Source organism: Mustela nigripes, chromosome 5, assembly GCF_022355385.1.
Source record: "Mustela nigripes isolate SB6536 chromosome 5, MUSNIG.SB6536, whole genome shotgun sequence".
In the NCBI taxonomy this organism is placed as follows: domain Eukaryota; kingdom Metazoa; phylum Chordata; class Mammalia; order Carnivora; family Mustelidae; genus Mustela; species Mustela nigripes.
In genome coordinates, this window is record NC_081561.1 from 62,140,635 (window position 1) to 62,154,722 (window position 14,088).

The window sequence follows — 14,088 nt, forward strand, 5'->3', positions numbered from 1 at the left end:
AAGTATAGGCAGCCTTTCATGGAAAGTGAAGGATGCCTCAGAGGGCAGACCCAGAGCCCACTGTGAGAGGCTAAGAGCCATGATGACTCATTTCCAGGTCAAAGTAAGGCAGAGCCAAATCAAGGAATTTCCAGTGTCTGTCTGGTGGAGCTCCAGTTTTTCCACAGATCACTGCTCTATTTGCCTCCCACCTCCACTCTTTTGACCAGGGATGACTCTTGTTCTATCCTAGGCCTGTGCCACCATTGTATGTTGGGTTTGTGTCTGGTAGATAACTTGTCTCTTCCACCCATAAGTCTTCATATGGAGAACTAACTGCACCCAAGGAGCTGTATGTAAGGAACTTCACCCAAGGAAACTCATCCATGTTCGGGCCTGATTTAAGTGACAATCTTCTGGACCTAATGCTGATGCCATATTCCAGTGAGATTTGTGGAAGCTTTTGGAGGGGATGGATGGGTGTATCTTTTTTCTCTCCATTTTTTAATGTTGCATCTTTACCTTTTGACTTCCTTTACCCGTGAATGCATTTTAGATGACTATATTTTGAATGAGGGAGAAATGTTAATAATTTGTGGCAGAGGAGGAACTGTGGTGGTTCTGTAGCTCTTCCTACAGATATGGAGACCCATCCCTCTCCCTCTGAGTGTGGGCTGGCCCTAGCGACCACCTTCTATTGAAGTGTGTGTGACTTCACAGACTAGATCATGAAGGCACTGTGACTTCCTCCTCAGTCTCTCTTGGATCGGTCTCTCTGAGGAAGTTAGCTCCCACATCATGAAGTAAGCCCCACATAGAGAGAAACTGAGGCCTCATCCCAGCAACCGTGTGTGTGAGCCATCTTGGAACTGGACCACAGTTGTCAAGCTTTCCCATGACTCCATTTCTTGCTGACATCCTGACTGCAGTGCATGAGAGATTCTGAATCATGAACACTAGTTAAGATGTTGCCAAATTTCTGACTTCCTGCTCCAGACTTATTTTTGAGATAATAAATACATCATTTGTTGTTTTACTCTACTAAGTTTTTGGGTAACTTACTGCACAGCATCGAATGAGTCGGGAGGAAAACGACAAGACTTTGTTGTTGTTGTTATAAGCCAAGGGAAAAAAGCATTTCAGGAAGTGAGTAGTGGTAAGTCATATCCAAACCCGCTCATCTTTCCAATACGATGAGTTTTGAGGCTTGACCTCTGGAGTTAGCAATGTGGAAGTAACTGGAGACAGGGGCAAGAGGTTTCAGGGAGTGGGTCAAACAAAGTCCTGATTGGAGTTTAAGAGACGAGAGAGAGAGAGAGATATTGGGGACTGAGAATGTATCTACTCCTTTTATGGGTTTTGTCATAAAGTGCAATAGGATGCGGGGCAGTAGGTGGAGGTGCTGTGGGGTCAAGAGAGAGTTTTTTTTTTTTTTAAGATTTTATTTATTTATTTGACAGTGACAAATCACAAGTAGATGGAGAGGCAGGCAGAGAGAGAGAGGGAAGCAGGCTTCCTGCTGAGAAGAGAGCCCGATGCGGGACTCGATCCCAGGACCCTGAGATCATGACCTGAGCAGAAGGCAGAGGCTTAAACCACTGAGCCACCCAGGTGCCCCAAGAGAGAGTTTTTAAAGCATCATAGCCCATTTACATTCTGATTGTCATGACGCATGAGAGGGGGTGAACTTCTGGAGTAATTTTCTTAGGTAGACAAGAGAAGACGGGATGGGTTCCTATGTGAAGAGTTCAGCTGTGATGGGAGCAAGGAAAAGAGAGTGCACTTGGGGCACAGAAGGGGATAATTGATGGGTGCAATTGGACCAAATAGACCTCATTGTTTTCAGTGAGTTAAGGTGCAAGGACACCAGCTGAGGGTGAGGAGAAGGCACTGGAATGTGGGAGGGGGGCCAGAGGACAGTGTGAACAAGAGGTCTAGAATGGAGACCACTTGTGTAAGGGAGAGACTTTTCAAGGTAGGTTGCTTTTCTCCAGCTGTGTTCAGCTTTAGGACAAGATGCAGGATGGAGCAATGGAAAGCCGGATACAACCAGGGCTGGAGTTGTGCCAGGAGCGTTCAATGAAAGCAGAGGGGGAAAAGGAATTGAAACTGTATGCCAAAGAGCAGTTGTAAGGGTGGGCCATGGAAGCCAAGGAAAAGGAAAGCATGAGTGCAGTGAGGGAGAGGGACAAGATGGCAAGACTAGGGGACTAGGGATCCCAGTGGGGTTGAAGGGGCACTGTGATTAGGTGAGCAGGCTTGAGCTAGAGAGACAGGTGGTGTGGCTGGAAGGTGGGTGCTCTGAGTTAAGACCAAGGAAGGGAGCCACTACTCCTGTTGACCATCTGAATGGGTGGCCGAGGCAGGAAGGCGATGAAATCATTGTGGGAGAGGCCAGGGGAGGGAACTGGGAGGAACTGGGAGGCCAGGGATTTGGGAGGATGGTCCATGAGTCCAGGTGGGCCCCAGCTCACCAAGTGATGACAGGAACCGTAGGAGTAACCATAAGCCAACAGTTAAGGACAATGAGAAGAAGGAGGGTGACTCCGGAGAGTATAGAAGATGTCACAGTAATGCGGTCTATGGTATAGTCTGATGGCAGGAAATAAACTGTGGGGCTGCTTTAGGTAGGCTAAGAAGATAGGAAGTGGCCATGAGGAGCGAAGAGGACACCCTGCCCACATCAGGCCTAGTGGTAAAGGAGAGTGAAATGTCACCCAACTACAGAGAGAGCAGTGTTCTCAGAGGAAAGGCAGATTTCTGTGAACATAGGAAGGTGACCTACAGAGAAGTTGAGCTTGTGAGTGCTCATATTTCAGAGGGAAGAGCAAAAAGATTGATGGCTTTGGGAAAGAGTGGGAAATGGGCTCACTTGATGAGTTCACAAGGTCTTATTATGACACGATCCTGGGTGATGAGGGAGGACCAGGGAGCCCCGGGCTCTTGTGACTGGAATAAACAGGGAGAAAGGAACAAAGCCACAGGTCTGGGGGTTCCAGCACTGGTTGTGGGGGGCGGGGTGGAGAAGGGCAGGGTGGGAATCTTTACAGGAGCAAGTGGAGATTGGGGGTCTCGCTCAGTCCTGTCCATGGTAGTGGGAGTGGGGACAGACGGTTTGATGGAAAATCTGAGTCCTCTCTGTTCTCACCAAGGAGGTGTGGAATTTGTGTGAGGGAAGTGGTGGTAAGTGGGTAAAAATTATATATATCCATCTTCGGGGATATAGAGAGAGAGAGAGCTCCAGGGGCATCTTAAAGCTGGGTAACAATAGGATGACTTTAATGACCAGATAAAAGGGGGTAGGAGAAATAAGAAGTGAATCCCTTTTACCTTAGAATCCCAGAAACCCCTCGAAATGGGAGGCATGGGTAGTTCAGGACACAGAGTACAAGTGGGGGGCTCGGTTGAGAAGTGGTCAGACTCGTATCTTCTCTGCCTCCCCTGAGACAGAGCGAGTAGATCAACTGCCCACATCCTTTCTCCTTCCGCTCTTCACCCCCTGCAGACAACCTGCAGGTTAGTCTCTGATGAGGTTTGAGTCAGAGATTCCTGCTCAGGGAACCTGGCACGGCAGAGAGGGAAAGCGTCTTCCACCTGGCGCCCAAGTGAGTGAAAACAGATGCTGGGCAGAGATGCCCTTTCCTTTGCTACAGTTGGTGCCTAGAACCAAGCTTTCACCCCCAGGAGAACAGTTCAAAGAGCCTTTTTGGAGAAACTGACATCAAAGAGAAAAAAATGCAGCCATGCTTATCTTAGTCCACTTGGGTTGCTGTAACAAAAATACCACAGACTCGGTGGCTTATGTAACATTTATTTCTCACAGTTCTGGAGACTGGGAAGTCCAAGACCAAGTTGCCAGTGGAATTGGTTGTTTGGCGAGACCTCCCTGATTCATACAGGTCTGTCTACTATGCGTCCTCACAGGGTGGAAGGAGCCAGAGAATGCTGTAGGGTTTTTTTAATAAGGGCACCATCCCCCCCCCCAGTCACCTCCAAGGCCCCCCCTACAAATACCATTATTGGGGGGTGGTTAGGATTTCAACATGTGAATGGAGATGGGGCGGGGAGAGTCATAACAATCTGTAACAATGCCCTTGCCAAATCAATGTAGCGTCCACAAATCTCTGTAGCACACAGGGAGCCTCCAAGCTTTTAACTCCTGAAGGGCTGCCAAGAAGCAGGAGAGGTTTCCAGAAAGTTCTGAGGAAAGACAGAAGTCAATGAAAGGAGAACACAGAAGATACAAAAAGGTATTTGGAAGAAACAGAAGATACACAAAGCTTAAAAACAAACAAACCAACCCTCAAAAGTGAAAACTTTTATATTGCCCGAGAAAAAAATTACATCCCCAAAGAAAACATGCAGGCTGTAAAACATTTAGAGAACAATTGGACCATTTAGAAATGTTAAGCTGTGGTAGCATAAATAGTAAATTTTGAATAGAAGAACCGGAATGTATCCTTGAGGAACTTTCCTGGAAAGTAGGAATAAAGAAAAATAGATGAAGAACAGGAGGGAAAAGAAAGTTTCAGTCTGGAAAGTCTGACATGGAGAGAGAAGCGTCAGAGAGACAGTAGCTCTAGGAGGGCAGTGCCTGGGGTCAGCCCAGGCTGGTTTCAGGTGTGGAGCCTCCTGCTTAGTTTGTGCAAGAAAAGGGAGGGTCACTGCTCTCCGGAGCCTGCAGCCCTCTTGGTGGCAGTGAGGGCAGCATGAAGCGGGGGTGGGGGGGTGCACGGTGACATGGTGACAGGGGGAGGCTGAACCTGGAAGAACTTGAGGCCCCAATCATGATACAGGACTCGGTCTCCCATGCAGTAAAAATGCACGGGGTGTTTGAGAAGGGATGGATAAGGGGGAGCAATCCAGGAGGTGGAGACCAAAGGCAGGACATGAGTTAGGTGATTGACAGACTGGCCAGGTACAAGTGCCCAGGGGTGGGGATTTGCAAAGAGGGAGGAAGAGGATGGAGAGGCAGCAATAACAGAGAGAAGCAGAACAGAGCAGCTGGGCAGAGTGTGGCTGAGCAAATGGAGATGGGGAGAGAAATGTTGGGGGTGACCTGGGATCTTGGCTGAGCTGGAGGGCTACAGATAGGAAAGGAAGGGGGAGGGGAAGAAGGGGAAGGGAGGAGGAGGATGGAGCCGGGGGATGAGAAGGAAGAGTAGGGCAGGAGACAGTGGGGAGAGGAGTCAGAGTCGCCCACAGTGCCGGCTCGGGTTTGGGGGACAGCACTGGCCTTCAGCTCCCATACCCGGATGGTGCTGGCCCAGAAGCCAGTTGTGTGTGAGCAGCAGGTGGCCCTGGATCTTGGGACGAGGCAAGGCTGGGAAATCCTCAGCACTGGAGCGAGGGGTGTAGCCAAGGGTCTTGGAGCAAGTTCTGGGGGACTTCTGCCTTTTCTTTGCAGTGAACAAAAGGTTCAGAGTCCAGGGAGGAGCTCCCTGGGGGCCTGGGGAAGACTGGCCATCCTTGGATCCCGAGGCCTGGGGTCTGGGCGGAGCTGGATGCATCAGAGACTTCCCTCTATGTTGCACGTGTGGACTCCTTAAGGCTCTGAGATGGGGGGGGGGGGTGTTTGGAGAGAAATATAGGGAGTGGCTCAAATCCACACTTTGACCCAGTCACCCTGTCCCCCACAGCTGATCCCTCCTTCAGCAAGCCTGACCCCAGGAGCTCTTGGTTTGGCTTTCTTTCCCCCAGTGCCCCCCTACCTTCACCCTCCTGCCTTCCCCTCTCCCCAGGGCATGACTCTCCCTCCTGCACACAGCCTTTCTCCCTCACCACTTGGGAAGGGGCTGGGCCCTGGGAGGGTGCCCTGGCCTGATGGCTGTGGGTAGGCCTTCCTGGAAGGATAGGGAGTGGAAGGTTGAATACAGGTCAGTGGTCCAGGAGGAGGGATGAATCAGAGCAGGAGAGGAGCAGGGGAAGGAAAGGAGGAGAAGGAGAAGAGGCAAGGGAGAAACAGACTGAGAGGTGTGGACAAGGCACCCGAGTTTGAGAAGGACACAGGGGAGGGCCGCTAGTGAGCACACGCGATGGATGGAGCCCAGGAGGGACTCATCTGGACAGCCCTGTTGGGTACAGTTTTTCCTGCTTCTGTGTTCACTGGCTGATTCCCTGTCTGACCATGGGTCCAGGACAGAAGCCGTTCTGGGCTCCATTTCCCCCCCAAGCCCAACCAAACCTACTCACCGGACAGTCAGGACTGTTAGCGCCAGACCCTTGGCCACAAGCAGCACACAGAGCACCGGGACCAGAGCGCTGGGGGCTGCAGGGTGAGAGCGGAGGGTGGAGTTTTGTTGCCTGGAAGACAGGGGACAAGAAGGGGAGAGGAGGGGCTTGAGGTGCTGGGCCCCTGAGCCAGGGCCGTCGGGGTGAGGATCCCACCCTGAACTCACGGTGAAAGGGTGGTGATGGCAGAGGCGGCCCTGGGGGCCTGCTTGGCTCTTCCAGCTGGGGGCACAGAGCTCTGGGTCAGTGATGAGACCAGCTCAGCAGAAGCCCGGATGGCCTGTGTGGAGGCAGGAGCTGTCCGAGAGCGAGAAAGACCCCTCGTTAGCTGGTGGGACAGCAGATCTGTTCTGGACCGCAGGAAAGCCGGTCAACCCTGATAAAAAACAAGTCGTGGGGGTGGGCCCAGGCTGTGAAGTCCTCTGGCTCAAGACTAGACAGAGCTGTGGCTCAGGCTCTACACAGGGCCTGTGGTGGTATTCCTGGGTCTGGAAAGAGCACTGGAAGAGGAGTCAGGAGACCTGGAATTCCCTCTAAGCATTTCTACATGGCTGGAAGGGCACTCTCTAGCTTTCAGCCTCCCCAAGTGTGGAAACAGTCACTGTCTTTAAGTGGCTCTCAACTCTGGCATCTGTTCTCTTGCTCATACTTCTGGGACTGTTAGGGGATGGGGTCCCTCATGGGGAATTTTAAGGTTGCTTTCCCACCCCTGTCCTTCCCAGTTTGGCAGCAGAACCCTAAGCCCCTCCGCAGGCCCCACTGCCTCAATGACCAGGTAAATACCTTTTATGGGGCCCCCTCTTAATTCTGAAACTTTGTGAGCTATCTGTCTCCACTTACTTTGCCTTTCCAGAAAGACCCCAGACCTACCAGTGCTAAGAGCTCTTGGTGGAGGCTGGTGGAAAGTCACCTCTGGAAAGGTGATGGGGACTATTAAGGAGACAAGAGGACAATGACTATTGGGGGTGGCTGAGGCCCTGAAGAGAAACAGGTGGTGTCCACCCCAATGCTGTGACAGGAAATGGAGACTGTCAGGGTCCTCAGCTAGGTCTGCACACCTACCCAGGGCCTAGGAGGGGAGCAGTCTCCCCCGAGCTGAGGAAAAGAGAGACGCAGGGGCTGAGGGGACAGGGAGGAGAGGGTGCCTGGTGTTGGGACACCCCATGACAGGAGAGAGTCCCAGGCCAATGGACAAGTGGACATGACGGTGAGGCTGCCTGGAGGGATGACCTGGAGCAACCCTTTTGCCCAACCAGAGGAGGTCCTCAGGACCCTCAGGCAAAAGTCTAGTCCTGAGCTACAGTGTGTGGTCTATGGGCCGGTGCTGGTCCACAGATTGTTTATAACCTGCCCGTACAAGGTGAATACAGAAATTGGGAGTCAGGATCTTGAAATTCGACATCAATTTGATATTGCCCCAAGATCCATGCATGTGACTGGCACATAGGTCCGGTGGAACAGGGTATGGACCAGTTTGGTCATTGTCACCCAGTCATGGAAGTCTCCATGGGGGCAAGCTATAGAGCAGGACCATGATACTTGAACAGTAGTTCGTTGACTCTAACCCAAAATTGTGTAAACACCTGAAAAAATTATTTTTATAGTTTGTTATTTTTATAATCATTGAAAATTTCAATCTATCCTTGATAAAAAAAATTTAGAGTTTATCATGATTCGCTAAGGTGGAGGAGTGATTAGCTCATTCAGGGACTCACAAACAGCAAAACAAAAGTCCCTGAGCTTTTTTTTTTTTTTTTTAAAGATTTTATTTTTTTTTTTTTTTTTTTTTTTTTTTTTTTACAGAGAGAGATCACAAGTAGGCAGAGAGGCAGGCAGAGAGAGAGAGAAGGAAGCAAGTTCCCTGTCCAGCAGAGAGCCCGATGCGGGGCTCGATCCCAGGACCCTGACATCATGACCTGAGCTGAAGGCAGAGGCTTAACCCTCTGAGCCACCCAGGCACCCTGTTCTTGAGCTTTTTGTCAAGAAAAGCCATCTCTTCTCTGAATGTCGCAGTGATAACAAACCAAATGATGATTGTGGAATTAATTCCAAAGATGCTTCCCCATCTGCAGTTATTCCAAATGGTTTGCACTGGTTTTATTTGAAAAGGTTATCCGTCACCGGGGTAGGCAGAACAATGTCTGTGTCCTCATACCGGGAACCTCTCAATGTCACCCTCCGTGGCCAAATGGACTTTAAAGATGCCATTAAGGTCAAAGATCTTTGTGTGGGGCGCCTGGGTGGCTCAGTCATTAAGCGTCTGCCTTCGGCTCAGGTCATGATCCCAGAGTCCTGGGATGGAGCCCTGCATCGGGCCCCCTGCTCAGCGGGAAGCCCACTTCTCCCTCCCCCACTCCCCCTGCTTGTGTTCCCTCTCTCGCTGTCTCTTTCTGTCAAATAAATATTTAAAAAAATACAGGAAAATTTAAAAAAAAGATCTTGGGGGTGGAGAGAGATTCTGGGTGGACCCCATCTAATGATAGTATTTAATAACAAGGATTGAGGGCACTTGGGTGGCTCAGTTGGTTTAAGCCTCTGCCTTCATCTTGGGTCGTGATCCCAGGGCCCTGGAATTGAATCCCGAGTCTGGCTCCCTGCTCGGTGGGAATCCTGATTTTCTCTCTCCCTCTTCTGTTCCCCATGCTTATGCTTTCTCTCCATCTGTCAAATAAATGGATGAAATTTCAAAACAAAACAAAACAAAATAAAAAACCAGAGAGTGTTTCCCAGTTGTAGTCAGAGAGAAATGCAGCTGGGAAAGGGCCTCTGGCTTTGAGGACGGAGGAAGGGGGCCACAGGCCAAAGAATGTGGCAGCCTTTAGAAGCTGCAAAAGCTGAAAAGTACCTAGTCTGCAAGAAAACAGGACTTCGGTCTTATCGCTACAAGGAACAGAAATCTGCCCAAGACCTGAATGAGCAAGAAGTGGATTCTGTCCAAGTAGCCTTCAAGAAAGAGTACAGCCTCTGACGGCTTGATTTTAGCTCAGTGAGACCCCTTCCAGACTTCTGATCTATAGAATTGTAAAATCACAAGTTTGTGCGGTTTTAAGCCACTGCCTTTGTGGAGATTTGTGCCAACAGCCATGGGAAGCGATGACACTCGCCTTTGGCACAAGTTTTGTAGCTATAATGAATGGTGAAGTACCAAACCCAGTGAGTTAGCTGTTGACATGTGCTGGCTGATGAACAACTACATCATGAAAATGAGTGACATTTACACGGAAAACATAAAACCACAAATTCAAAATAAACTTTTTTTAAAAAAAGAGGATTGAATTATAAATTTTGTAAAGGTTTTCTTTTCACTCTACATGGAATTTTGAACAAGATGAGAGGAAGTCATTCCTCTGTCTCGTTTTGCTTCATTGTCAGAAACACAACTATCGCTGAACTGAATAGAGCCATGAAGGGTTGTATTATTGACCAGGGGTCTGGGGCTCCAGGTTCACGCAGGAGTATGTTCTGGTGGCTGTAGCTGCTTGGGCGGGAGGACATTCTGGAATGGTCATTCAGATTAAGAAGGCGTGCTATGAGAAAGTACCGGCTGACCCACACTGTGCGCTTCCCAAAGTGGTAAAACTTGTGAATTACAAAAGATGAATGCGTTAAACTACTGGGCATTTACCCTAAAGATACAAACCTAGTGATCCGAAGGGGCATGTGCACCCGAATGTTTATAGCAGCAATGTCTACTATAGCCAAACTACGGAAAGAACCTATATGTCCATCAACAGATGAATGGATAAAGAAGATGTAACACACACACACACGTGCGCGTGCACACACACACAGGAATACTATGCAGCCATCAAAAGAAATGAAATCTTGCCATTTGCAACAACATGGATGGAACTGGAGGGTATTATGCTGAGCGAAATAAATCAATCAGAGAAAGACAATGATCATATAATCTCCCCGATATGAGGAATTTGAGAGGCAGGGCGGGAGATTTGGGGGATTGGGAACGTAAAAATGAAACAAGTAGGGTTTGGGAGGAGACAAACAGTAACAGACTCTTAATTTCACAAAACAAACAGGGTTGCTGGGACTTGTGGGGGGGTAGAGATAGAGTGGCTGGGTGGTGGACATTGGGGAGGGTATGTGCTATGGTGAGTGCTGTGAAATTTGTAAGCCTGACCGAGTCACAGACCTGTACCCCTGGGGCTAATAATACATTATATGTTAATAAAGATAATTGAATAAAGATGAGTGTATTGAATTTGAAATCATTCTCTTTATTCTGTGATAATGTGCAAACCCTGCACGGTTGGTATTGTGTGCCAGGTTAACAGAGATCACCTAGAGGGAGAGTTCTGTTGAAAATGTATGATCTACGGAAAGGACTCCTAATGTTTTGGCAAGATCGAAACTGAGTTATGATTCACTTTTTAAAGATGTGAATCATGCAATCAGCATTGGTTATATTATGGTTTTGAGGTTATTCCACTCAAGGGAAGAAAGCAACATATTGTTCAATGGCAAACAAAATCTCAGGGCAAAAACAGGAGTTAGAGAAGTTCAGAAGAAGTTTCTATGAGTTGTTACAGCCTGTTCTTAATTTGGTAACAATTATCATCAAAACAGGTGATGATATTGAATTCGGATAGCTGCAAAGGTACTCATGGAAAAACCTTAATAGTGTGATAGAATGTTTTGAATTTTATTTTCTGCCGAAAGGAGATATGTGATAGGAAATTCCTAGATCCAGAATACATTTTTTCATCAAAAGAGGTTTTCAATATAAACATAACTTTATAGGATAGATTTTGGAACCAGCTACTGACGAAGGATTGAGGATGCACTTTGAAAATAGAACATCACTAGCTCCCTTTTGTAAGAATTAAAAATAAAAATATTGAGCTTGTGGAAATTGATTTGAAATTCCTTTCTGAATTTCTGTTGACATAACTCTGTGAGACCGGTTTTCTATTAAGGTGTTATTAAAGCATTAAAACAATTTTGAATATATTTTCTCTGAAGAGTTATGGTGTTTTAGTGTAATTCAGATTAAGGAAGTTAACAAGCAAGAATGTTTCTTTGTCACATTAAAGTCCTTCAGTGTGGCTATACAGGTTGTTTGTCTAAAGTGTGGATGGCATTTAATATAGGAAATTGCTATTTCCCTTCTAAGTTCTTGCTCAGTTACGACTGACACGTTACAACATTAAGGCTAGAATGTTGAACACCTACACCCACCACCTACATGCACACTTGCAGCGAAAACGTGGGCCATTTTTATAACTGAACTTTAAGGCTTGTGGCCTCTATTGTCTCTGTTGGAACTATTCAACTTTGCTCCTATAGCATGAAAATGGCCTTAGATCAGAGATAAGCAAACAGGCATGACTATGCTCCCAACAAACCTTTATTTCTGGACACTGAAGTTTGAATTTCCTTTAATTGTCATGTGTCATAAAATCTTATCTTTTTTTACTTGTTTCCCAACCATCTAAAAACCATCCTTGGCTTTCAGACCAGTATGCTGACTGCTGATCTGGGCCAGGAGGAATGGACAACCCAACATGCTACCCACATGGTTGGGGGGTTGGTTTGTGGCCAGTGACCAGACATTTACTGAGCACCTACTATGTGCCAGATTCAGGCACCTTCTCTAAAAATGCCGGGCAGTCTTGGGCTCCCCGGTGGTCAGATCATAGGAGCTCAGGCTGGTCAGCATGTTCAAATGATCTGTTTGAGCATATTTTAGGAGACTTGTAAATCATCAAGGTGGGCAGCGAATGAGGTGGGAGTGTGCGTGCACCTGTTCCCAGCAGCCTTCCCAGAAGAATTGGATGGGGGGGGGTACTAAGAAACCAGGAGGCACCAGAAGGGAGCGAGGGGATCCCCAGGAAGGGGCTTACCTGGTGACACTGCCAGATAGAATCTTATGGACTTAGAGACAGAGTTGCTGGAAGCGTGGTAGATTCTACACCAGTAGTGTCCTGAGTCTTCCTCCTTCAGACCAGTCATGGTGACGATGAAGAGGCCGGTGCGAGGGTTGTCCCAGATTGAGAATCGAGAGGACTGAACCAGCCTGCCGGGACCAGAGCTGGTGACGAGCCTGGTGCACTTGAACGCTGACAGCTCCTTACACCAGCCCTTCCTCTCATAGGGCCAGCCTTTGGGGGGGTACTGGCATGTCACAGAAAGCGTCTGCCCTGCCACTCGGTGAAGATGCTGAGCCTCTGGTAGTGCCCATGAGCCTGGAGAGCAGGCTGCAGGTCAGGGCCACACCAGCACCAGCTCCATAAGCTGTCCCATGGCCCAGAGCACTTGCTCCATGTCCCGCTGTCCCAGATGTCCCTATTGCACCCTCCTCTCCTCCCTGTGCTTTTCCCTTCCTCCTCACCTGCGATCAGCAGTGGCAGCAACAGTGGCAGGAGCAAGGCTTTCCAGAGCCTCCCGCCCTTTCCCTGTGGGCTGGCAGGAGAAGACATGGGGCCCCCAGGGAAGAGGAAACCGGGAGCTGGTCTGACTCTGCTCAGTTCTTCCAGCGCTTCTGAGATAGACAAAATGAGAAAGGCCAAGGCCAGACTGGGAAGTGGGAGAGCTGAGAAGGGCTGATTGCAGGCAGAGGGAAGCCGGAACCTCCAGGGGCAGTTGCGAATCTGGACGTGGAGGCAATAGCCCTGCTTGGTGCATGGCTCCTGGGTCTCCGTAGCGGCTGCTCCTCTCCTCCGTGCCCAGCTACCCCTTCCCCATCAGGGCTGCCCTGGGCGGAGGAGCTGGGATGGCCAGGAGGAAGCTGTGGTCAAGTAACGGGCTTCCCACCTGCCTCTCTGTTCACTGCCGCCTCTTTGCAGGACCCTGGCTTTGCCCTCCTTTCCAGGGCAAGCCACATTGAGGGTAGGTGACAATCTCAGGGGAACTCAGAGGTCTGAGCAAGAACCCTAAACCCCACAGGTCCTGAGAGTGGTCAGAAACCTCATGCGCAGTCCTGCCTGGTGAGTCAGTGACGTGTTTCCACCCTGGGAGGTTTTATGGGTGCTGGAGGGGAGAGGGGAGTAGGTGGAGTTTCAGTGCCAGTAAAAGTGCAGGGAGGGTCCCTGGCAAAGGAGGGCAGAGTGAGACTGGAAGCAGAGAGAGCCCGGTTGGTGGCAGGGACAGGTCAGCGGGAGGAGGTTGGAGCACAGGAGCCTGGACCACCAATCATATCTAAATCCTCAACTCCTGCCCTCGGTGGGCACTAGAGCGCTGGTTGTGTAATTGCTACACAGAAGCAGGACTCCGCATCTTTCTTTAGTGAATGTTGGCACTTTAAAAAATGATGCACTTTACAAAGAGATTTTCTATAGAACAACAGAAGGTGGGGGTTGGGGAATCAGGGCACCTCGCCCTGAACTAACATGTAAGTTCTTCCGTGGCCACCCGGGGCTCTGATGGTCTGCAGCTGCTGCCTGGAGCCCCCCAAGAGCTCATGACTGAAGAGGGTATTGGCTTCAAGTCCCCTGTTGCCACCCCCACCACCCCTCCCGAGCCCCTGACTCCTGCTCCCCACTCTGTCTGGGTGCAGAGCCCTGCTGCTTGGAGTGGAAGTGAGCAGAGACTGAGGATAAGGGCAAAAGGACAGACAAGAAGAGGAGGGACACAGGAGGGCCATGAGTGCTCTTGCCTATAGACCCCTGGGGAGAAGCAGGATGGACCTGTGGAGTCAGAAGGGAAGCTCAGGCCGATACCCGCTACGCAGCTGCACGAGTCGTTTACCCAGTGTGTTTGTGTGTGCTCTCTTTCCTAATGCAACGGTGGGGTTTGGGAGGGAGCTGTTTTTGTTCTGTTCTGTTTTGTTTTTCCTCCGACACAGGGGAACTGAGGCCCAGATCTGTCCATGACCTGCTCAAAGTCATGTGGTGATGTGAAGATATAACTAGACCAGCTTCC

At 49.4% G+C, this 14,088-nt stretch overlaps 1 protein-coding gene across 1 annotated transcript; it reads right to left on the minus strand.

Annotated features, from left to right (window-relative positions):
- Positions 1–3,777: 3,777 nt before the first annotated feature.
- Positions 3,778–13,125, minus strand: NCR2 (natural cytotoxicity triggering receptor 2). Its single transcript, XM_059399087.1, has 5 exons — positions 12,560–13,125; positions 12,072–12,413; positions 6,378–6,507; positions 6,172–6,282; positions 3,778–5,532 (listed from the first exon to the last, which is right to left on the minus strand). Exons 1-5 carry the CDS (start codon positions 12,645–12,647, stop codon positions 5,169–5,171), a joined length of 1,035 nt encoding a protein of 344 aa, XP_059255070.1. The 5' UTR covers positions 12,648–13,125; the 3' UTR covers positions 3,778–5,168.
- Positions 13,126–14,088: the final 963 nt, after the last annotated feature.

Bases quoted from the DNA above. Each gene is read 5' to 3' on its own strand.
- NCR2 (XM_059399087.1), bottom strand. From the start codon at position 12,647: ATGTCTTCTCCTGCCAGCCCACAGGGAAAGGGCGGGAGGCTCTGGAAA. The intron at 12,414-12,559 runs GTGAGGAGGAAG...CCTGCTCTCCAG, and splicing joins GCTGCCACTGCTGATCGCAG to GCTCATGGGCACTACCAGAG. The intron at 6,508-12,071 runs GTAAGCCCCTTC...GCTCTCGGACAG, and splicing joins CTATCTGGCAGTGTCACCAG to CTCCTGCCTCCACACAGGCC.